The sequence below is a fragment of the Panthera pardus genome, unplaced genomic scaffold, assembly GCF_024362965.1.
Source record: "Panthera pardus isolate Hobbes unplaced genomic scaffold, ASM2436296v1 HiC_scaffold_27, whole genome shotgun sequence".
NCBI classification, from domain to species: Eukaryota; Metazoa; Chordata; class Mammalia; order Carnivora; family Felidae; genus Panthera; species Panthera pardus.
Window position 1 is genome coordinate 68,642,573 of NW_026526843.1, and position 22,367 is coordinate 68,664,939.

Genomic DNA, 22,367 nt, shown 5'->3' on the forward strand with positions numbered 1-22,367 from the left:
AGGTATATTAAATCACTGAGAGGATGATCTATTTAAAACATGACATTAGGACAATTTAAAAAGTAAAGTTAAATCCTTACCTGTAAACTGAGAGGCATTATAACACAGTGGTTGAGCACAGACTTTGGAGCCAGACTGCCCATCTTAAAATCTGGCTATACCATTTATTAGCTGTATGTGAGTTCTGTTACCTAACTCTCCGTGCCTCTGTCTCCTCATCTGTAATATTACAGTGTTGTTAGTAGTATTAAATAATACATGTAAAGTACTTAGGTGTCTAGCACATAATAAGTAGTATATAAGTGGTAAGTATTCACACTGTTTTTACCTCATACCATGTACCAAAATGACCACCAAAAGAAAGAAAGAATATCCAGATGGATTAAGAAACTAAACATAAAATCAAAGCTGTAAAGGTATTAGGAGAAATATAGGAAAGTACTTTTTTTAACTCTGGGGTGGAGAGGACCCATCCAGAAGCTGGTACAGAATAAAAATAGATTCAGTTACATAAAATTAATAAATGACCCAAGATACCATAGAAAACTTTAAAATAAGCCACAGACTTGGATAAAATATTTGTAACATTTTTATTTTTATTTTTTTTAGTACAGTTGACACATAATATTGTTAGTTTCAGGTGTACAACTTAGTGATTTGACAAGTGTATACATTATGCTATGTTCAACACAAGTGTAGATACCATCTGTTCCATTATATCACTATTACAATATCATTGCCTGTATTCCTTATGCTGTGCTTTTTATTCCCGTGAATCATTCATTCCATAACTGGAAGCCTTTATCTCTCTCTCCCCTTGATCTATTTTGCCCAACCCCCCACCTCCCTCCCCTCTGGCAATAATCAGTTAGTTCTCTGCATTTATAGGTCTGATTATGCTTTTTGTTTGTTTATTCATTTATTTTTGGGTTTTTTTTTTTTTTTAGATTCCACTTATGAGTAGAATCATATGGTGTTTGTCTTTTTCAGTCTGACTTATTTCACTTAGCGTAATACCTTCCAGGTTCATCCATCCATGTTGTCTTAAGTGGCACAATCTCATCCTTTTTATTGCTATGTAATATTCCACTGTGTGTGTTTGTGTGTGTATGTGTGTGTGTGTGCGTGTGTGTACCACATTTTCCTTACCCATTCATCTGTCAGACATTTATGTTGCTTTATACTTGGCTATAATGCTGCAGTACAACATAGGGGTGTATATATATATATTTTTTAATTAGTATTCATGTTTTCTTTGGGTAAAATACTCACATTATGGAATTATTGGATCATATGGTATTTCTATTTTTAATTTTTTGAGGGATCTCTATACTGTTTTCCACAATGGCTGCACCAGTTTGCATTCCTACCAAGAATGCATGAGGGTTCCTATTTTTTCACATCCTTGCCAACACTTGCTATAACTTGTCATTTTGATTTTAGCCATTCTAACTGGTATAAGGTGATATGGCTTTGATTTGCATTTCCCTGATGATTAGTAATGTTGAACATCTTTTCATGTGTCTGTTGGCCATCTGTATGTCTCCTTTGGAAAATGTCTACTCAGGTCCCTTTTTTTAATGTTTATTTATTCTTGAGAGAGAGGGGGAGACCAAAGTTCCAAAGCAGGCTCCGTGCTGATAGTAGAGAGCCTGATGCGGGGCTCGAACTCACGAACCATGAGCTCATGACCCAAGTTGAAGTCAGACACTTAACTTGTTGAGCCACCCAGGCACCCCCTCTGTCCACTTTTTAATTGGATTGTTTGTTTTGGGGGGGTTGAGTTGTGTACGTTTTTAATATATTTTGGATATTAACACCTTATCAGATAAATGATTTGCAATATCCCCCCCCCCATTCAGTAGGTTGTCTTTTTGTTTTGTTGATGGTTTTCTTTGCTGTGCAAAAGCTTTTTATTTATAAGTAGTCCCAATAATTTATTTTTGCTTTTGTTTCCCTTGCCTTTGGAAACATCTAGAAAAATGTCGCTATGGCCAGTGTCAGAGAAGGTACTGCCTGTGTTCTCTTCTAGGATTTTTATGGTTTCAGGCTTACATTTAGGTCTTTAATCCATTTTGAGTTTATTTTTGTGTATGGTGTTAAAAAGCGGTCCATTTTCATTCTTTTACATGTGACTGTCCAGTTTTCCCAGCACCATTTATTGAAAATGCTGTCTTTTCCCCATTGTATATTCTTACCTCCTTTGTCATAGATTAATTGACCATATAATCATGGGTCTATTTCTGGGGTCTCTTTTCTGCTCCATTGATCTATGTATCCATTTTTGAGTTAAAAATCAATAAGAAAAAGGTTACCTACACTAGAAAAAACGGGCAGAAGCTGTGACCAGGTAAGCTACAAAAGAAGACATGCAATTGCCTAATAAAACACATGCAAAAGTTGTTCAACCACACAATTAATCAAGGAAATCTGTATAAACAAAAATACATTTCATTGATAAATCAGGTGAAAATGGAGAGATTTTTCTCTAAATTAGAGCGTGTGTTTGGGATAATGTTAAAAATATATAAGGTCAAAGGAGCACTCAATCAAGAGTAAGTGCCCCTGGCCTCTACTCTCATCTGTGCCACAGACACACTGTGTGGCCTTAGGCAGATGGCACTGCCTCTCTTGGCGTCAGTTTCTTTACCAGTAACAAAAGGTTTCTAGAGACTTCTACTTCTGGAATATCTAAATCTATGAGAATCTAAATGGATATGTTCCCCAGAAAAACAGCCATATTGGTGAAAATTATAGGAAAAACAGCTATTTAAAGTCTTTGGAAATTTTTTTAAGAGCATATAGAAGATGAAGAAGGATCCATTCAAGAAAATCTACTAAATCTTGATAAGAACCTTGAGAGTCCATAGTACTGGAGCCATGACCTACTCCCTCCCTGTCCTACCCCCAGCTCAGCATTGCATTAGCAAGCTCCACCCCAGGAAAGTGTGGCCAAGGAAACAATGCTCTCACTTTCCTCAGTCTCCCAGTCAAGGGATATGGTGTCCCACAAAGAACAGCAGGCTGCCAGGACTTACTATCCCACCTTCAGCTCCAGGCTGCAAAAGCTCAATTTTGAGCAAGTATGGCCAAAAGAATGAGGCCTCCCTTCCTTTACCCAACCCCACTTGTGGGGCAAAGGACCTACCTTAGGCAAGTCAGACCACTGGAGCCCTTGCCTCAGCTAACTCTTAGGGCAGAGGTTCCACACCCAAAGAGGCAAGCCAAAAACACTAGAAACTACCACCTTACCCAGTAACCTCTAAAAGCAGGTGTATCACTCAGAAAAAAAGGGTCCACTGTCCCCCCTCAAAGCTCTGGAGCAGGGGCTTAGAGATTTTTCCCAAGGGGAAGGGCAATCTATGAGAACAGAGTCTGTGTCCTCTGAGAAGCAACGTAAGAAGCTTCACATGTGAGGGAAACAGACTTTGCCATAAAAAGGAATTAATTATTGCCACATGCTGCAACATGGATGGATCTGGAAAGCATTATGCTAAGTGAAATATGCTGGTTATAAAGGAGTACATATACTATGTGACTCCGTTTATCTGAAATGTCCAGAATAGGCCAATCTATAAGAGAGAGAAATTAGATTACTGGTTGCCCAGAGATGTAGGGTGGGTATGGGGGGAAATGGAGAGTGACTGCTAATGGCACAGGGTTTCCTTTAAAGGGGATAAAAATTAATTGTGGTGATGATTACAGAACTCTGTGAATATAAAAACCACTGAATTGTATACTTTAAGTAGGTAAATTTTATGGTATGTGAATTATATCTCAATAAAACTGATGTACACAATTATCACTTCAGGAACACTGAGGAGAGCCTATAAATGTAGGCATTCGTGTTCCAGAACACCTACAGTTTTATTAGAGATATTCACGACGGCCATATTTATTATGATGTTAAAGATAGAAAAAACTGGCTTCGATCATGAGCCCCAGAAAGTCCTAAGAGCAAACACCTCTATTTGCCATCAGTGACTTGTATTTCACATAGGCCAGTCCATGTCACTCTGGAGTGAGTAGCTGCACTGATGCATTACTTTACTGAAGATTAATGATTCTCCTGAGCAACACTGGACATGAGGGCAGCTAATACAAATGAAAATAAAACTCCTGCAGTGTTCCCTAACTCATTGAATGGCGCCATCATTCTTCCAGTTGCCCAAGCCAGGCATCTAGGAATCATCCCCCATTTCTAATATATCACCAAGTCTTGTCAATTCTGCCTCCTAAATATCTAAAATTCATTCACCTCCCATATTCCACTGTCCCAAACCTAGTTCAAGTTATCATCTTTTTTTTTTAACTTTTTTAAATGTTTATTTATTCTTGAGGGAGAGAGAGACAGAGTGTGAGCGGGGGAGGGGCAGAGAGAGGGAGACAGAATCCGAAGCAGGCTTCAGGCTCTGAGCTGTCAGCACAGAGCCCGACGCGGGGTTTGAACTCATGAGCCGTGAGATCATGGCCTGAGATGAAGTCGGACATTCAACCGCCTGAGCCACCCAGGAACCCCACAAGTTATCATCTTTTACCTCAGCTACTGTAGGAAACTTTTAGCTGGTTTCCTTGCATCTCTTGCTTTCATTTATACCTTTCTCCATCCAGCAACCAGAATGATCTTTTAAATTTTCAAATATGTGACCTTGCTTAATCTTCTGTGGTTTCCCATTGCTTTTAAAGACCGAATTCTAGGGGTGCCTGGATGGTTCTGTTGGTTGAGTGTCAGCTCAGGTCATTATCTCATGGTCTGTGGGTTCAAGCCCTGTATTGGGCTCTGTGCTGACGGTTCAGAGCCTGGAGCCTGCTTCAGATTCTGTGTCTCCCTCCCTCTCTGCCCCTCCCCTACTCATGCTCTGTCTCTCTCTCAAAAATAAGGAAACATTTTTAAAAAATTTTAAAAACTGCTTCTTGACACACTTCTCTGAAAATTAGGGGTAGGTGTTGGTGAGATAATCGACAGAGGACAGCACCAAGAGAAGCCCCAGACAGTATAGAGGCTTTTCTCCTGCTTAGACGAGACCAGGAATGAGTCCAAGCAGGCCTCAGAGCTTTTTCAATTTATGTGTCCCTTCATGAAGTCGTCTTGCCTTATGTACAGCTGACAAACTTTTAAGATGCTCTCCTCCTACCTTCAAGGAATACAGGATTGTTCATGGAGGCTGTGGCTCCTTCTTCGCGTTAGCAGAGCACCCATTGTTTGCTTAATAATAATGGGGTACAGCACTGATACAGTCAGTGCTACAATGACTGTGACAGTAATAACTATAAACCCACTGTTCTTGGATTTCAGGAAGACTACCCAGAATCAGAGACTCTCTGGCTGATGGTCAAGTCCTGGAATATTGGGATATATATGTACGGTGGGAAGAAGTATGTATCTGCAGAAAAATGGTGTGACCTTTCACTGCATTTTCTTGACCACCTTGGCTCCCTCAAGAGAAACTATGAAACTCAGGTGAGGAGGGAGAGAGTAGGGGTGGATGATATGACTCGGGGAGCAGAGAGGTTCTATCTGGGCACTCAGTAAAGACTCAGTCCTACCTTCCTTGTCTGGGAAAGAATCATGATCATTGTTCCTCACAGTGGTTCCATAGAACAGCAAGAGTTAGGGGACTGTAAACAGTAATGTTTTAGAGTGGAAACCAGGAAGGGCGATGAACAGAGGGGAACTTAAGGATAGCAAATGGAATCTAAATAAGAAGAATGCCGAGATAGGGGCGCCTAGGTGGCTCAGTGGGTTGAGTGTCTGACTTTGGCTCAAGTCATGATCTCATGGGTTCGTGTGTTTAAGCCCCACATCAAGCTCTGCGCTGACAGCATGGAGGCTGCTTCGGATCCTCTGTCCCCTTCTCTCTCTGCCCCTCCCCCACTTGGGCATGTGTGTTCTCTCTCTCATTTCCCCCACCTCTTCCTCAAAAATAAACATTAAAAAAATTAGAAGAATGCCAAGACAGAGCTCAGGAAAGATGCATCACTGTCAATGCCAGTGCAAGTAGGGAAGGACTGAGCACCATGCAAAAGATCACTGTTTACGAAAGTATTTTCTCTAGAAACTAGTTGCAGACTTTTAGGCCATTAGCTAACCAGGAGAAGCTTGGTGGGGAAAAAAAAGTCTTGCTACCAAATAAGGGCAGGGGATATTTTATGTTTTAAGTACCACCTCCCTTACAATAGCTGCCTGTCCCTAGCAAATGGACCTGGTGCTATGGGGTCCTTCTTCCCTAAGAGAGTACTATATTTTTTCCCCAAAGTGGTTCCTCAGAACTCAGAAGGTCAAGGTTAGACTTCCGTGCTATCACCTTGCATCTCTCAGGAAATCTATTTGCTGTTCTCTTTCCTAGATGAATACTCTGTATGGCGAGCTGGTGGAAGCATTAAGCAAAAGCAAGGGCTCAGTTTTCAACGAAGAGTGAGAAGAGCTGGAATAAGGCATCTAAGCAGACAAGCTGACATCTACTTGAAGATGTTGAATACCTAAATTCTTGCCAGACTTTATCTTGAGTTCTTGTTTCTGTTTTGTCAAACCCTGTTTTCTTGTTGTTACATGAAATTTTCTGAATTAAAGCATTTTGACTTTTACTGCTGTGGCCAGCTCATTTCTGGGGGACAAATTTTCCAAAGTGCCAAGGATGTTATTATATATTGAAATAGCCATATGAGAGTAAGAGTATTCATGGCCCATGTGAGCAAAAACATTCTAGTCCAACACAAGTTGCATTCTATTCCAGAAGTGCTTGAATTCCCACTACCTGAAGGTAACAGAGAATCGCGGACTATTCAATAGAAGAACCTTAGTCGTCACTGGGCCCTGAATTGATCAGATTCATAAACTTGCTCTATGACACCCTTGAGAATGGGTCATCCAGCCTCTATCAGAGCATATCGTATGACAGGAACGCCCAAGATAGCTCAATCCACCTTTTTTGCTGATAGGGAGACAGAAATTTGTCTCCCTATAACAAGTCTGCTTTCTCTGCCCCAGATACACTTTGGAGAACTGAAGACAGAAGTCAGTCTCCTCCCTGTCTTCCTGGCTTTTTCTTCTTCTGCTTGAACATTCCCAGACCCCTCCACTGTTCCTCATATGATACGGGCTCGTACCTTCCAAGAGCCACATCCCACATTCCAGTAAGGTCTGACCCACACAGAATTCAGCAGCCTCATTCTGGCAGGACTTGAATTTAGTGTACTATAAGATCACATTGGCTGATCTGTTACCCCTTAATATCTCAGTGCATATTTCGTAAAAACAAGGACACTCTCATACAGGACCACAGTTAATCCATCAAAATTAAGAAATTAACAAGGATGCAATTCTACAGACCTCATTCAAATTTCACCAATTGTCCTAATAAAGCCCTCCCTAAGTTTAGAATCATAAGTTGCATTTAGTGGTCATGTCTCTTTCATCTCCTACAAATGGAAATAGGTTCTCAGTCTTTCCTTGCTTTTCATGACCTTGACATTTGTAAAGAGTACAGGCTAATTACTTTGTCGCATGAACTGCAGCCAGGGTCTGTTTGATGTTTCCTAATGATTAGATTCCATTTACGTATTTTGGGAAGGCCTGCAACAAGATTGGTATGTTCTTCCTGGTGCATTGTATCAACAGGCACACAATGTCAATTTGTCCCATCACTGGTTAAGGTTAAGATGGCATCGACCAGGTACTTAGTAATTAAAAAGTAATTATGAAGTGCTTTGTGGAAGATAATTTGAGACCAGATTTTCCATTCCTCATTAAGCTTCTACTTACTAGTTTTAGCATCCATTGATGATTCTTGCCTGAATCCATTTTTACTGTGATGGTTGCTAAATGTTGATTTTTTAATTTCCATCATTCCCACTTCATTTATTAGTTGGCATCTGTTAGGTGGAACATTTTCTTCTCCCCCATTTATTTATTCATATTTTTAAAACAATTTTTTGTAAGTAGGCTCCACACTCAATGCAGGCTGGAACTCACAACCCTGAGATCAAGACCTCAGCTGAGATTAAGAGTGGGACGCTTAACTGACAGAGCCATCCAGGCGCCCCTAAAAATGTTTAAATACAGACTGATGGATTTCTGGTTTACTCAGTGAGTTATAATCCACTATATCTTTGTTTTTTAAGAAACTGTTTCTTTTCTGTCCACCTATTTCCATTTCATTTGCCTTTGTGGAAGAGTAGCTTAAGGCCACTCAGTGGTTGTTCCTCCCCATTCAGTGGTCTGAGCCATGGGAGCTGCGGACCAGTCTTCAGCAGAGAACCACTGAATAGGCACAGAGGGCACCTGCATGCCTTCAGACCAGTCTGTGACTTCAGGTTAAGTAGCAGTGGATTCAGGAGCTGGAGCAGTCCATTCACCCTGATATTCCACCTTGGTCACAGCCTTTTCAGCAGCGGCCTGCTCTTCCTTCTCAATCTCTTCAGGATCTCTGTAGAGGTAGAGATCAGGCATGACCTCCCATTGGTGTTCACAGGAAATGGTGCCACGCATGTGCAGAACTTCTAGATCATCATTTTGCTCAAAGCTGGCTCCTATGCCCTTTTGACATGTCCCTATCAGTTTTTGAACACTTCCTTTCTTTGGGACACAGTAAGATGTTCCAGGCTCATGTTATAGTTTCCCTGTCCCAGCACTGGAATCAGTAATTTCTCCGAGAATCCCTGGTTCCTTTTTAATTGAATGGTAGCTAGTGCCCAAGATCTGAGGCACTCATTACCGGACACCATTGTTTCTAGGTCCTCTCAGTGGACAGAGCTAGGAAATAGTAGCCAGAGATATTTTTTTAAGGTTACTTATTTATTTTGAGAGAAAGAGAGAGGCAGGGAGGGGCAGAGAGAGAGGAAGAGAGAGAGAATCTAAGCAGGCTCCACACTGTCAGCACAGAGCCCGATGCAGGGCTCATACTCACCAACCATGAGATCATGACCTGAGCCAAAATCAAGTCTAGTGCTTAACCGACTGGGCCACCAAGGCACCCCCAGAGACCTTTTTTTATGTAATCTGCACAGCCAATGTGGTCAAACTCATAACCTCAAGATAAAGGGTCACATACTCTCCCAGCCAGCCCCCCCCCCCAGTGCTAGGAAATAAAATGTGTGTATGTGTATGTACATCTACACATGTACATGCATATCTATAGACAGATATAGATAAAGTTGACCCTAGATAGGGATGCCAATCTCTGCATAGTCAAAAATGCACATACAATTTTTGACTCCTCAAAACCTAACTACAAATAGCCTACTGTTGACTGGAAGCCTTACCAATAACAGAAACAGTCGACCAACATATAATGTGTATGTGTATTATACACTGCATTCTTAAAGTAAGCTAGAGAAAAGAAAAATTTATTAAGAAAATCATAGGGAAAATACATTCACAGTACTGTATCGACAAAAAAAAAGCCTATGTGTACATACGTATGTTAAAACTGAGTTCATACCGATACCTCCATTTCCAATCCAACACGAGACTGTTCTAGCCATCTTCCCCTTCCGTATTTGCAACTGTCTCTTCCAACAGTGAGAAACCTGGCTCCTGTGACTTCCAAATAACCACTTACTGGCTCAATCTCCCTGTTTGAGAACACTCTCCCAGCCATGCGGCTGTCTCCTCAGTCCTAACCCCACCATCCTGGCCTGTGAGGGCTGCCCCTTTGGCAAGCCCTGGAAAACACACTGACCAAGTCATCAGCCAAGCCCCCATGCCTCTCTAGGAAGCAAGTTGAGCCCTTAGCTGAGTCCCCATCAAGGTAAAGGGCAAAGGACCCCATTCGCATTTATTTTTTTATTTATTTATTTTTTTTAATATATGAAATTTATTGTCAAATTGGTTTCCATACCCCATTCGCATTTAAACAGGCATTTCTTATTGTCGACTCACTGGACTTACTGTTGACTCTCCCCGGCCTTCACCTTAGTTTATTCGTACTTAGCTTTGAGAAGTCAGCTCAAAGGCAAGTTCCTCAGAGAAAACTTCCCTGCCTGGGTCAGGTTCCTCTGTCATATGTCTCCTAGCACTCAGTTGTTATTCATCATAATTTGTCAATATATGTTTGTTCGCGGACTAGTTTGATTAATATGAGTCTCTCCCAATAGTGTTTAAGTTCCGTAAGGGCAGACAGTATGTTTTCCTCACCAGAGTATATCTCCATTGTCTAGCGCAGTCCTGGCATCTTCAGCAAATAGTTGTTGAAGGAATGAGTGAGAACTTGGTTTGTTTTCATACCTTCCTGTCATTAATTAGCACCTCAGTTGTACTTCCAGTTTTTTCATCTAATTGCATTCATCCCTATTACGTTGCTCTTGCCAGTTGTTCTTTTTGGGTAGAGTCTATCTGTATTATGTCATTATGCCTCTCAGACCTACTTTTTATCTTGAATAAAATTTTTTTAAAGTTTATTTTCAGAGACAGCACAAGAGAGAATCCCAAGCAGGCTGTGCACTGCCAGCACAGACCACGATGTGGGGATGGAACCCACGAAGCCATGAGATCATGACCTGAACCGAAATCAAGAGTCCGATGCTTCACCAACTGAGCCACCCAGGCGCCCCTGTCAGACCTACTTTATCTGCATATTCTGTCCACATGCCATCTAATGCCTTTTTTTTTTTAATGTTTGTTTATTTTTCAGACAGAGACAGAGCATGAACAGGGGAAGGGCAGAGAGAGAGGAAGACACAGAATCTGAAGAAGGCTCCAGGCTCCGAGCCGTCAGCACAGAGCCCGATGCGGGGCTTGAACTCACAGACCATGAGATCATGACCTGAGCCGAAGTCGGACACTTAACCGACGGAGCCACCCAGGCGCCCCTCTAATGCCTTTATCCAAATAAATGATCAAACGTCCTGAATAGGGAGAGGGCTGAGACAAAGCTTGGTGACATGCCTCGCGGTCCTACTTCCAAGTTTATTCATTCATGCAACAAGTACTTCCCGAACACTTGGAGAAAGTACACGGTAGACCATATACTGGGCACTACGATAGGTACTGGGAATAGAGTGAACAAAATAGAAAACAAAGTCTCTCCCGCGAGGAGCTTGCTTTAACATTTGAGTGGTGGGGGCAGGATAGATAACAAACTAGTACGTAAATAAACATTGGCCCATCAGTTAGCACACTTGAGGATGATCACTCACCCCTTTGATAAAGGTACTAAGGTACTATCTACATTTCCCCAACTTTTTCACAAGGATATCATGAATGACTTTGTCAATGCCTTGCTGGAATCTAGATACACTATGCGATGTTCCTCTGCTTTACCCGTTTACTTACACTTACTAAGGTCGTCTCAGCAGAGGAAATGAGCTTAGTCTGTCTTGAGCTATTCTTAAGTAAAGGGCTTTCTGAACCCTTTGTGATCACGAGTTCCCTTCTAGGTGTCATGCAAGCCATCCCTTCCCATAATGTATTCTGGAAACTTGCCTGTGATCAAGATGAAACGTACCTGTCGGAAGCTTGTGATGCCTACCATCTTCCCTTTAAAAAGGAGCATACGGCCTTCTCTAGGCTTCCAGCATCTTTCTTATTCCCCCTGGCTCCCCAAGGGTCACAGACTCCAGTGCAGTGATCTCATCTGTGGGTTCTCCCAACCTCCTGAAATAGAATTTGGGCCAAGAGACTCAAAATCATTTAAAGCACCTTGATGCTTCTTAGAATTTTTGAACTTATGGGGGCACCTGGGTGGCTCAGTCAGTGAAGCATCCGACTCTTGGTTTCGGCTCAGGTCTTGATCCCGTGGTTTGTGAGTTTGAGCCCCACATTGGTCTCAGCACTGACAGTGCAAAACCTGCTTAGGATTCTCTCTCCCCTCTCTCTCTGCCCCTCCCCCATGCACGCCCACTCTCTCTTTCTCTCTCAAAAATAAACTGTCAAAAAATTTTTTTTAAAGAATTTTTGTACTTACTATGATGGTTCCCTCTTAGCAATGTCTGCTTGACCCTTTCCAGGCTCACAGGCAGAGTTTGTATGGCAGAGAAGACCAAACAAAGCAAAGTGGGAATTAAAGAGGTTTCTTGATCTGTGTTGTCTGACAACAGTACTCCATTTCCTTTTTTATTTTATACCTTGTGGCACTACTGGAATTCTTTTGGCACATGCTTATAATTTTAAAAACTAATTTTAATTAAAACAAAATGTACTATCTGCCCCATCTTGCCGACTTCAAGGCCGCCTTCATTTGCTTTTTCATGCAAACAAAAGTGAAAGCAGCCTCTTTTTCTTACTCCTGGAATTAGCTCATTTTGGGTCAGGCCTTCCTAATAGAATTTTGGCGGTTCTGGTGTTACTGTTTCATATTCAGCATTGGTCAGCTGCCCTCCTCTCTACCTTTCTCATTTCTCATCATCAAAGAATTCTCTGTGCATCTACATCATTTCCTTTAGATACCTTTCCTTTTATTTCTTCATTAAAACATTTCACAATTACATGGTCAGAATTTAGTTTCTAAGAACCTTTCAGCCCTTTGGAAGGGTGGCCAAACAGAAAATGCCAGAAAACTTAGTAGATATGAATGAATACCTACTAAGTGCTAAGCACTTCACATGTGCTATCTTTTCTAATTGTTATAACAAGCCCAGAAAGTAGTCAGTGGCATTCTGTTATTGTTCCTTCTTTCCTTTCTTCTTTCTCCCTCCCTCCCTTGTCATTTCTGTGAGAAATGGAACCTCAGAAAGTATAAGTAACTTAACCAAGGTCACACAGCTGCAAAATGACAGAACCATGATTTGAAGCTAAGATCTATTGGACCCCTGCTTTTTCTTCTTTTTTTTTTAAGTTTATTTATTTATTTAGAGAGAGAGAGAGCACAAGTAGGGGAGGGGCAGAGAGTAAAGAGAGAATCCTAAGCAGGCTCTTCACCTTCAGCACAGAGCCGGTCAAGGGGCTTGATCCCAAGAACCATGAGATCATGACCTGAGCCAAATTCGAGTCAGGCACTTAACCCATTGAACCACCCAGGCGCCCCTGGACCCCTGCTTTTTCTTTGCCCTCGTGCTACCTTTTTTTCCTCTGAGCTGTTTGAAGTCTGCCTTCTTAAGTTCTATGGCAAAATACCTTACTGTGTCCAGCCTTACATTCTTACAAACTCTTAGCTAAAATGCTTGCTCTTCAAATTTCCCCTTCACCAATCAGCTCTTCATTACTAGTCAGAATTAGGACCTAAAGAACAAAGAGTCCCTCTTGCTGATTTGTTGGCTTTTTTTATATTTAGCAAATGTTTTTTACTGGTTTTTTTGTTTTTTTGTTTTTTTGTTTTTTTTTTTTTTTTTTAGAGTGAGACAAAGTACGAGCTGGGAAGGGGCAGAGGGAGAGAGAGACACAGAATCCGAAGCAGGCTCCAGGCTCTGAGCTGTCAGCACAGAGCCCAGTGTGGAGCTTGAACGCACGAATAGTGAGATCATGACCTGAGCCGACGCTGGACGCTTAACTGACTGAGCTACCCAGGCACCCCTCATGTTTGTGGATTTCTATGCAGACTGCACTATGTAACCTCCCATTCTCAAAGCCATTGTTTTTCTTAACAATATGTTCCTCTAGATGCAAAATTCCAGTTGTAAGTTTCATTCCTTCAAGTCTTAATAAACTAAAATTTCATATTTACTTCATAATATTAGGTGGTACCATATGAAGTTGCAAATTTATAAGCCCCAAATGGTTGAATGTTGGCAATTTCATATGGCAACACGATGCATGTGCTGTGCATTGATGCAGAAACACCTTAACCCCGTAAGTTCTGTTTATGACTCTGACTCTTTTCCCAGATGTATTCTGTGACTGAATGGGCACCTCTTACAATAGTGCTCTTGTTGTCATATCTGATATCATCCATAGTAATTGATTTTATAATATTATCAGGGCATTTCTGCTTTCCCTTCCATTTTCAATTTCTCTTTATCAGATCAGCAAGGCTCTGGGTAAACACATTTTTTTTTTTAGTTATCATAGAGAACTCTGTCCTTAGCCAAGAGCCAAGCAATCTGATATTTTAAACTATGGTCCAGACAAAACAAATCCTATTCTAAAATTCCATTTCTATAGGCAGCCATTTCATCTTCCACATATTCTTTTCTATTCCTAAGTACCAATTTTCCTTTGTAATAAGAAGAGAAAACACCACATCGTCCCCCAAGTCCTTGAATTTGCTATCCACAATTTCATAGTCCTTGAAGATGATTTCCATGTCTCCGTTGGTGGGGCCCCTCCCCCCTAGAAGGCGTACACCTGTTAGATTAAGAGGTGGAGGAAGGTGAGGGCAGCCTGGCTGGCTCGGTTGGGAGAGCACGGGACTCTTGATCTTGGGGTCAGGAATTTGAGCCCCACGTTGGGTGTAGAGATTACTTAAAATCTTTAGGGGCATCTGGGTGGCTCAGTCGGTTAGTGTCCCACTCTTGATTTTGGCTCAGGTCATGACCCCAAGATTGTGACATCAAGCCCTGTGTGGGGCTCCACGCTGATAGCATGGAGCCTGCTTGGGATTCTCTCTCTCCTCTGCCCCTCCCGGTTCTCTCTCTCTCGCTCTCTCTCCTCTTAAAATAAATTAAAAAAAATTTTTTTAACGTTTATTGAGAGACAGAGAGAGACAAAACGTGAACAGGGGAAGGGCAGAGAGGGAGACACAGAAACTGAAGCAGGCTCCAGGCTCTGAGCTGTCAGCAAAGAGCCTGACATGGGGCTTGAACTCACAAACCGTGAGATCATGACCTGAGCCGAAGTCAGACGCTTAACTGACTGAGCCACCCAGGTGCCCCAACTTAAAAAAAAAAATCTTCAAAAAAAGAGAGGTAGAGTCAGGTGGAAATGAGCAGCATGTGTTTGATATAATAGCTTTCCCACAGCTCTCTGTTAAACTGCAATGACAACACATCAAGGAAAATATTCATATATATATGGATATTTATGATCCCTCCATATTGTCAATCAGGAATTCACCAACCATTCATTCATCTGTTCATTCATTCATTCGTTCTCTCATTCATTAATCTATCTACAACCAATGAATAATGGTGGTCTAGACCAAGATCTTGCCCTCGATGAGTTTACGCTCTAATATAGGAAGAGGTTAGGCTTACATTTACTGCATTAGAGTGACTAGAATATTAAAGATAGAATATGAATCCTATAAAAAGTGAAGGGAAAGTGCTGAGATTCCAAAGGAGGTGATGAGAAAGTGCTTTATGGGGAAGGTCGAACTGGACTTTAAAGATGTATATAAAATTTGAACATAAGGAATGAGAAGGGATTCCTGACCAAAAAAAAAAAAAAAAAAATGACAGCATGGCAGAGGCATGCAGTCCTTCCATCTGAGGAACAGTGAATGGTTCTGTATATTTGTAGCATAGAGTGCTTGGGGAATGGTGGGGAAAAGCTTAAAAAGCTAGGTTGGAACCAGATTAGGGAGGATCTCAAATATCTGGGTAAGGAGTTTGGACTTTATTCTGTAAGTCACTGAAGGAATTTGAGCTGGCGAGTGGTAGGGTCAGAGACGGACTCTAGTAATATTAATTTAGGCAATAGTAGGTACATTGGATTGGAGAAGGAAGAGTGTAGAGGAAGGAAGACTTATTTGGAGGCCACTGTAATTTTCCTATTTCACCCTTTTATAAAGCCCCGTGTCTTCATTAACAGCACTTATTGGTTTATAAATATGTGTTTATTTGTGTGATTATTTGTTTAATGTCTATCTCCTCAACAGTAAGCTCTATAAGGGCAGAGACCTATATGTTTTGTTCACTACTGTATCCGCAGGGCCTGACATACAATTAGGGGTTTGTTGAATGAATGGAAATAATGAAGAATTGAACTGGAATTACAGTTGTGCCAACAGTGATGGTGAATGTGAGGACTACTGTAGAGTCATAATCAGAGATGAGGTTTCAATTCTGGGTGGGAGAATATTTCAACAATGTTGAATGTGGCAGACAGGTTGATGAGTATGAGGCCTGCAAAGGCATAAAATCTGGTAACTTGGAAGCCATACTGACTTTGGAGAGAACAGTTTCAGTGGCATGCTCAGGGCAAAAGCCAGACTGCAAAGAAAAATTGAGATGGGACATGGTAAAAACTAGACGAGACAGTGTAGCACAGAAGTGTGCACCCTGGAACAAAATCACCTGCGTTCAAGTCTTTGCTCTTGCACTTATTTGCTGTACGACCTTGGGTAAATGACTCAACTTGTCCATGCCTCAGTCTCTTCATCTATAAAATGTAGTCAGAGTTGTTGGAAAGAACAGATAAGTAAACATGCCAAGCTCTTACAGTGATGTCTGATATATAAGTGTTTTTTGAATGCTGCTGTTCGACTCATGCCCTGTGGTAGGGGTTCTTTGTTTCCCCACACCCACTAAATCTTGACACCCTCTTGTTCTCTCATACTCTGGGAGACCTGTATTTATCACCTCCTGGAAAGGCTTCCTACTTATTATGGGGCAACTCCAGTGATACGGGTTCTTATTTCGTGTTTTGTGTTCTTCTGCTCATAGTAGTCCTGACTGTGGTTTTTTTCCCCTCCGTCTTCCCTATTGTTTGCCATCTCTTCTCCAGAATGATTCAAATCAGGGGCGCCGAGGTGGCTCAGTCGATTAAACATTCGACTTTGGCTCAGGTCATGATCTCACAGTTCGTGGGTTTCAGCCCTGCTGACCTCGTGCTGACAGTGCAAAGCTTGGGATTCTGTGTCTCCCTCTCTCTCTGCCTCTCCCTGACTCATGCTTTCTCTCTCTCTCTCAAAATAAACTTCATCTGGAAATCCTGCCAGGAAATGCTATTTGCCACCGTGGGGCACCTGAACCCTCCATACAAGGGCATTGAGTGGTATATTTGGCATGTCCATTCTCCTAGTTCCCTGGCACCATTTCTTTTTTTAAATTTTTTTAACATTTATTTATTTTTGAGAGAGAGAAAGAGTATGAGCAAAGGAGGGGCTGAGAGAGAGAGGGGGAGACAGAGAATCTGAAGCAGACTCCAGGCTCTGAGCTCTCAGCACAGAGCCTGAAATGGGGCTCGAACTCACGAGCTATGTGATCATGACCTGAGCTGAAGATGGCCACTCAACCAACTGAGCCACCCAGGTGCCCCTTTCTTCAGTTTTTTAGAAGTTTCTTCAGTTTTGTAGAGTTTTAAGTAATCTCTACACCCCATGTGTGACTCAAACTCACAACTCCGAGATCAAGAGTCGCATGCTCTTCCGAATGAGCCAGCCAGGCACCCTGCCCCCCTGCCGTGTAGCACCGTTTCTTTGTCCAGCTGTAAGTAATCGGAATCTGCACTCTGTTCTATGACAAAATTTTCCATGTTTTAAGCTGTTCTGGAATCCTACCCATCTTCCCAGCTGGAGAAAGGATATTTGCGCTGTCATAGTCCATGCATCTCTTCTGTATCCTTTGTTCTCTCACAGCAGGCACATGGCCTCTGTGTGTGTGTGTGTGTGTGTGTGTGTAATGTTTAATTGTGTAGGAACCTAATGTGCTCATGTGCCATGTGCCATGTTATTTGGCAGCTGTAGTTAAACCTTCTCTGTCATCTCCATCACTGTTCATGTTTTTCTGAACCAAACATTGCAAAAGGCATGAACTTTCTTTTTGAGGATTCATAGGCATGTCCCTTAGGATTTCTCTTCATCATCATTGATAAGAGAGGCCTTGGAGCTCATCTGTGCAACTTCCCTCATGTTTTAGATTAAGACAGGTCCAGAAAGAAGAAGCTCACTCAAGAATCATTTATTGAGCGTCTGGCACATTTTAGCTGCTATGAGGGATACAAAGATACCAGATGCAATCCCAGCCTTCTAGAAGTTTTTTGCCTGGCTAGAGAAGTACATAATGGACAGCTAGCTAGCATGCAAGGAAGAACAGGGTATGTTCCCTATAACCTGGTGGAGTGGTGCAAAAGAAGGCAAGGGGAAGGCTCTCCTCGAGTGATCAGTGACATCTTCGAGGAAAGTGACATTTGAGCTGGAGCTTGATGGATTTCATAGACATGAGGACCAGAAACACTCCACACAAAGACCTGGCTCACAGGTCAAAAAAAAAAAAAAAAAAAAAAGACAAATAGTCTAGGTTTGTAGAGAACCATCAGGAGATAATCCTGGATAAGCACAATGGGGCCAGTGGAGGGTGGTGAATAAATCCGTATCCCACATCTCACACCCCCTCTTCCACCAGGCTGATCCTACTGATCTTACAAGTCTCAACCCGAATGTCACCTCCTCAGGGAAGCCTTCTCGGGCACCTTCCCTCAGCAGGTCCTCTCACTATATTAATCCATTGCTACATCCTGTGTACGCCCTTCAGAACGTTTCATATAATGTGTATTTATATACTTGTTGACTTATTCGTTGCTCTCCCCCAACTAGACTATTAGGTCCTTGAGAGCAGGGACTGTATTCTTTGACTTGCCGTTGTATTTTCAGCATCACTCACAGTGCCTATCACTAAGTACTTACCAGGCTGTGGCTCTTGTTATTGTGAGAATAGGAGCAGCGATGATGAGAGCAAAGGACCAAATTGAACAGATACCATAAGGAATCAACATGTTGTGGTAAGAAGTTGAATACAATGACCAAAGGGGGAGACATCAGGTTTGGGGCCCAAGTGACTAGGAAAATGGTGGCACTCAGGAAGTGGGAGAGGAGTGAGGGAAGGAGTCAAAAAAAAGCCCAAGTGGCCCAGGGAGAAATGACATCGACCGTGAGAGCAGGGACATGGCATTTTCTTCTTTCTGCCATGTTAAGACTCAGAAAGGAGTCTTTGAACTGAACATCATGCTTGGGAGGTTGTGGCTGACATTGAGAACTTTCTGGCACTCTCGATAAGCGTGTTGAATGAACACACGGGTGTAAGTGGTAGAGTAGGGAGACTGTTGAATTCTTGGTGAGAAGACAGCAGAGTGCAAAGAAGGGGGTAGGAGCTAAAGGAGAGGAAGTGGTTGGAGATGAAAAGGAGTCATAATTGATGGAGAAAGATCCCAGAGGAAGTTGCAGGGACTCCAGAACGGAAGCTCTCCATAGACCGTAAAAACAAAATTTGTATTTCCCACAGGTTTAGGCCTAGTCAAATCTCTCCCTAGCAAGGTTGAACCAAAGACTAGTGCATCTCTCCTTTTTTACTGAGCACCTGCTACATGACAGATATTGTGCTAAATGCTGCGGGTTTACACATGAATAAGATGTGGTCTCTGCTCTCAAAGAGGAGTCAAGGGCAGGAAGGCAGAAAGAGATAAGGGCAATAAAATGTTCCAAGTGTGGCAAAGTGAGAGGCAGCACAGTGTAGCTCTTAAGAGCACAACTACTACAGACAGCCTGTGTTTGACTCAGCCCTGCTGGTTGTTAGCTGTGTCACCTCCTTGTGCCTCAGTTTCCTCATCCGGAAAATGAGATAATATGAGCACCTATCTCATAGGGCTGTTGTTGGCAATAAGTGAATTAAAATGGGCAAAGCAGTGGGGTGCCTGGGTGGCTCAGTCGGTTAAGCATCCAATTCAGCTCAGGTCACGATCTCACAGTTGGTGGGTTCAAGCCCCACGTCACACTCTGTGCTGACAGCTCAGAACCTGGAGCCTGCTTCTGATTCTGTGTCTCCCTCTCTCTGCTCCTCCCCCTCTCATGCTTGGTCTCTCTCTCTCAAAAATAAACATTAAAATTTTTTTTTCAATGTGTAAAGCACTTGGTACAGTGCTTGTCACATAGGAACACAAAATGTCAGCTGTTACAGTGACAAACGGTTTTAGAGGTCTAACGGAGCACAGAGGAACGGACAGTCAAGTTGACCTAAGAGGTGGGAGGGAAGAAGAGGTGCTTCAGGAAAGGCAGTGTAGGAGGGTAACTCTTGAGTCTGAAAACATTAAGAGGAGTCTTCAAGATGGGGTGGCCACACTGCACAGAAAAGTGTGAGCAAAAACATGGGGTTGTGGTGTTCAGGGAATTCATGGTCAGAGCAGATGGGGACATAGCAAAAGATAAAGCAGAAGAGAAGAGCCAAGGCCTGGTGGCAGAAGGGCCATGCTAAGGAGCTTGAATTGAACTTCTTCCTGTGGGCCCCATGGGAAGGGAAGAGCATAATATGGCTGGTTCTGTCCACTACGGGGAGGATGACTCTGGGGACAGGAAAGCCAGTCAGGAGAACATCCTCTTGCACATGCCCTTCACGGTGACCAGGCAGGTCTGAATCCTTGTTCTCAAACCACCCCTTTTCCAGTTCCTCAAACTACGCTGGATACATCTGGTTAGAGTGCCAGTGGCGGGACAGGGACCGGACACACAGGTAGTTCATCCGCAGCATGAAAACCACCAGTGGGTGTCATAGTGTGACAAGGGGCACGGCTCTGCAGAGAAAAAATCTAGGGCGTCACTGCTAAAGCAGCTCCTCTATTCTCGGGCAGAGCGCGTGGTACGAAGACCCCACTTGCTGGGGAGGGACAGAGGCGTTGTGGCAGCCAGTTCTGCTCTTTCTTGCAAGTGATGGGTGGGGGATGTTTCTCCACATCTGTAATTTGAGCTTCAGAAAGTTATTTGTAGGGGCCTGGGTGGCTCGGTGGTCGGTTAAGCATCTGACTGCGGCTAAGGTCATGATCTCACGGTTCGTGTGAGCCCCACGTCAAGTGAGCATGAGCCCCACTTCTGCCTCTCTCTCTCTCTCTGCCCCTCATTCGTTTGCACCCTCTCTCTAAAAAAAAAAAAAAAAGTCATACAAAAAAATTATTTGTGTGGTGGCAAAATATCCTAGCGGTACCAAGGCAATGACTAAATGGATAAAAAGATCAATGGAACCAAAGCCATGAAATCCAAGGTAGGAATGGGCATGAAGGACAGAACTTGAGAATATGGAGACTAAATGAATCCTGCCAGGGCCAGGACAGCTTGGTGCACTACTCCCCAACTTTGGCACTCATTTTTTGGACTGGATTGCCTCGAGAAAGCTAACGGCTCTCTGAACACATGCTCATCTCATTCCTACAAGGTTCTCTGACACCTTGGGCTTCCAGGGGTTGGCACCAGGCAAGAACTGTCCCTTGGAAAGGGCTCCATTCCCTTTAGCACTTGCCTTTCTGCTCGAGTCCAGGTTCCCTACAGTCCCATCCTTTTTTGCTTGACCCTTGACCTCCAGGCTCTCTCCAGTCCTGCTGCTTGATCCCACTTTCTTCTGCCTCCATATCAGCTTCATCCTTGAGCACAACTTCTACACACATTTTGGATACAGATTTGGCTTTCACTAGCTAATTTCTAGCAGTGCTTTCGCCTTAAGACAAAGTTGGTCATGTGTCTCTGAACAAATGTTTTTTTGTAGTCATGAGTATGATCTTATGAATGTTTTCACTTAAGGTCTGTTAGAGATGAAGGAAGTGAGGTGTGACTAGCTGGGCCGTCAGCAGCAGAACTGGGGAGAGATCCTGGCGCGGACTCCTCATGGAGATGGGGCTCTATCCCTCTGGTCATGGCAGAGCTTAGGGTCGGTGGGTAGTATACTTTGGGGGTTTCCGAGTTGCTCAGTATGTTCCCGCTGGGGCTGAATTTTCTTCAGCTGAGCCTCCCCTAGGAGGAACAGCTGCTGTCAAGACAGACTGAGCCTCACATGGTGGGGTGACAAGGCCAGTTCTTGGTTCCCTTTGTACTTGGGAGCCAGACTCCCTTAAGCCCTCACAGAACACTTGGGGACTCTCTTTTGTCGGCCTACCTTCTAGCAAATGAGAGAGCATGTCAAAAGAAGCACCTTGCAAACTAGAAAGTGCCACAAACAGTTAAGGGTTATCACCCTTTGTGTGGTTCAGCCCACATGTCAGGGCTGCTCTTCTGGTCAGTCATTGCTCTTGACGATAATCACGGTGGTACCTCCTCAGGCTGTTCCACAGAAGCTGCAACGCCATCAGCCATGTCGCGCATTCCTGCTCTCGGTGCTCCTGCTGTCTTCAGGAGGCGGCAGGGGGATGGCCACCTGCCCTGCTAATTGGGGCCTTCCCTGAGCCCTCAGTGCTTTCTGGAAACATTGGGAGCTGGCAGGCCAGGTTTTTCTTGCCATATTTATGACTCAGCCCCCTGCTGCTAGCTTGGCCCCTGCTTTCTCTACCGAATGTCTTTGCTGCAGCAGGCGGCTCACATCTTTTGTACCTTTGGGGGAAATGTCAGCATCTTGCCACCAAGAATATGGACACGCCCCCCACTGGCTGGTGCTGAGGCATTTGGGGGCTATGGCAGAAGACCAAGCGTACAGCCTTCACAAAGGAACTGGTGCAACCGCCAGGGTCTCGAACCATTCAGAGGAAAACCTGACTCAATCAGTAGACGGTCACTGAGGACCCCAGAGGTTTGAGCCTTTCTCCCACCCTCCCTGTGCCCCCACCCTCCCTTCTCCACTCCTTCAAGAAGGTCTCCAAGCCACAG

The 22,367-nt window shown here is 43.3% G+C and overlaps 1 protein-coding gene across 1 annotated transcript in view; it reads left to right on the forward strand.

The window, feature by feature from the left end:
- Positions 1-6,585, forward strand: part of TEX11 (testis expressed 11) — a 246,857-nt gene extending 240,272 nt beyond the window's left edge. Inside the window, exons 29-30 of the mRNA XM_019428651.2 lie at positions 5,297-5,461; positions 6,348-6,585. Of these exons, the coding sequence (XP_019284196.1) occupies positions 5,297-5,461; positions 6,348-6,419 (237 nt within the window). The 3' untranslated portion in view covers positions 6,420-6,585. The remainder of the gene's footprint in view (positions 1-5,296; positions 5,462-6,347) is intronic.
- Positions 6,586-22,367: the final 15,782 nt, after the last annotated feature.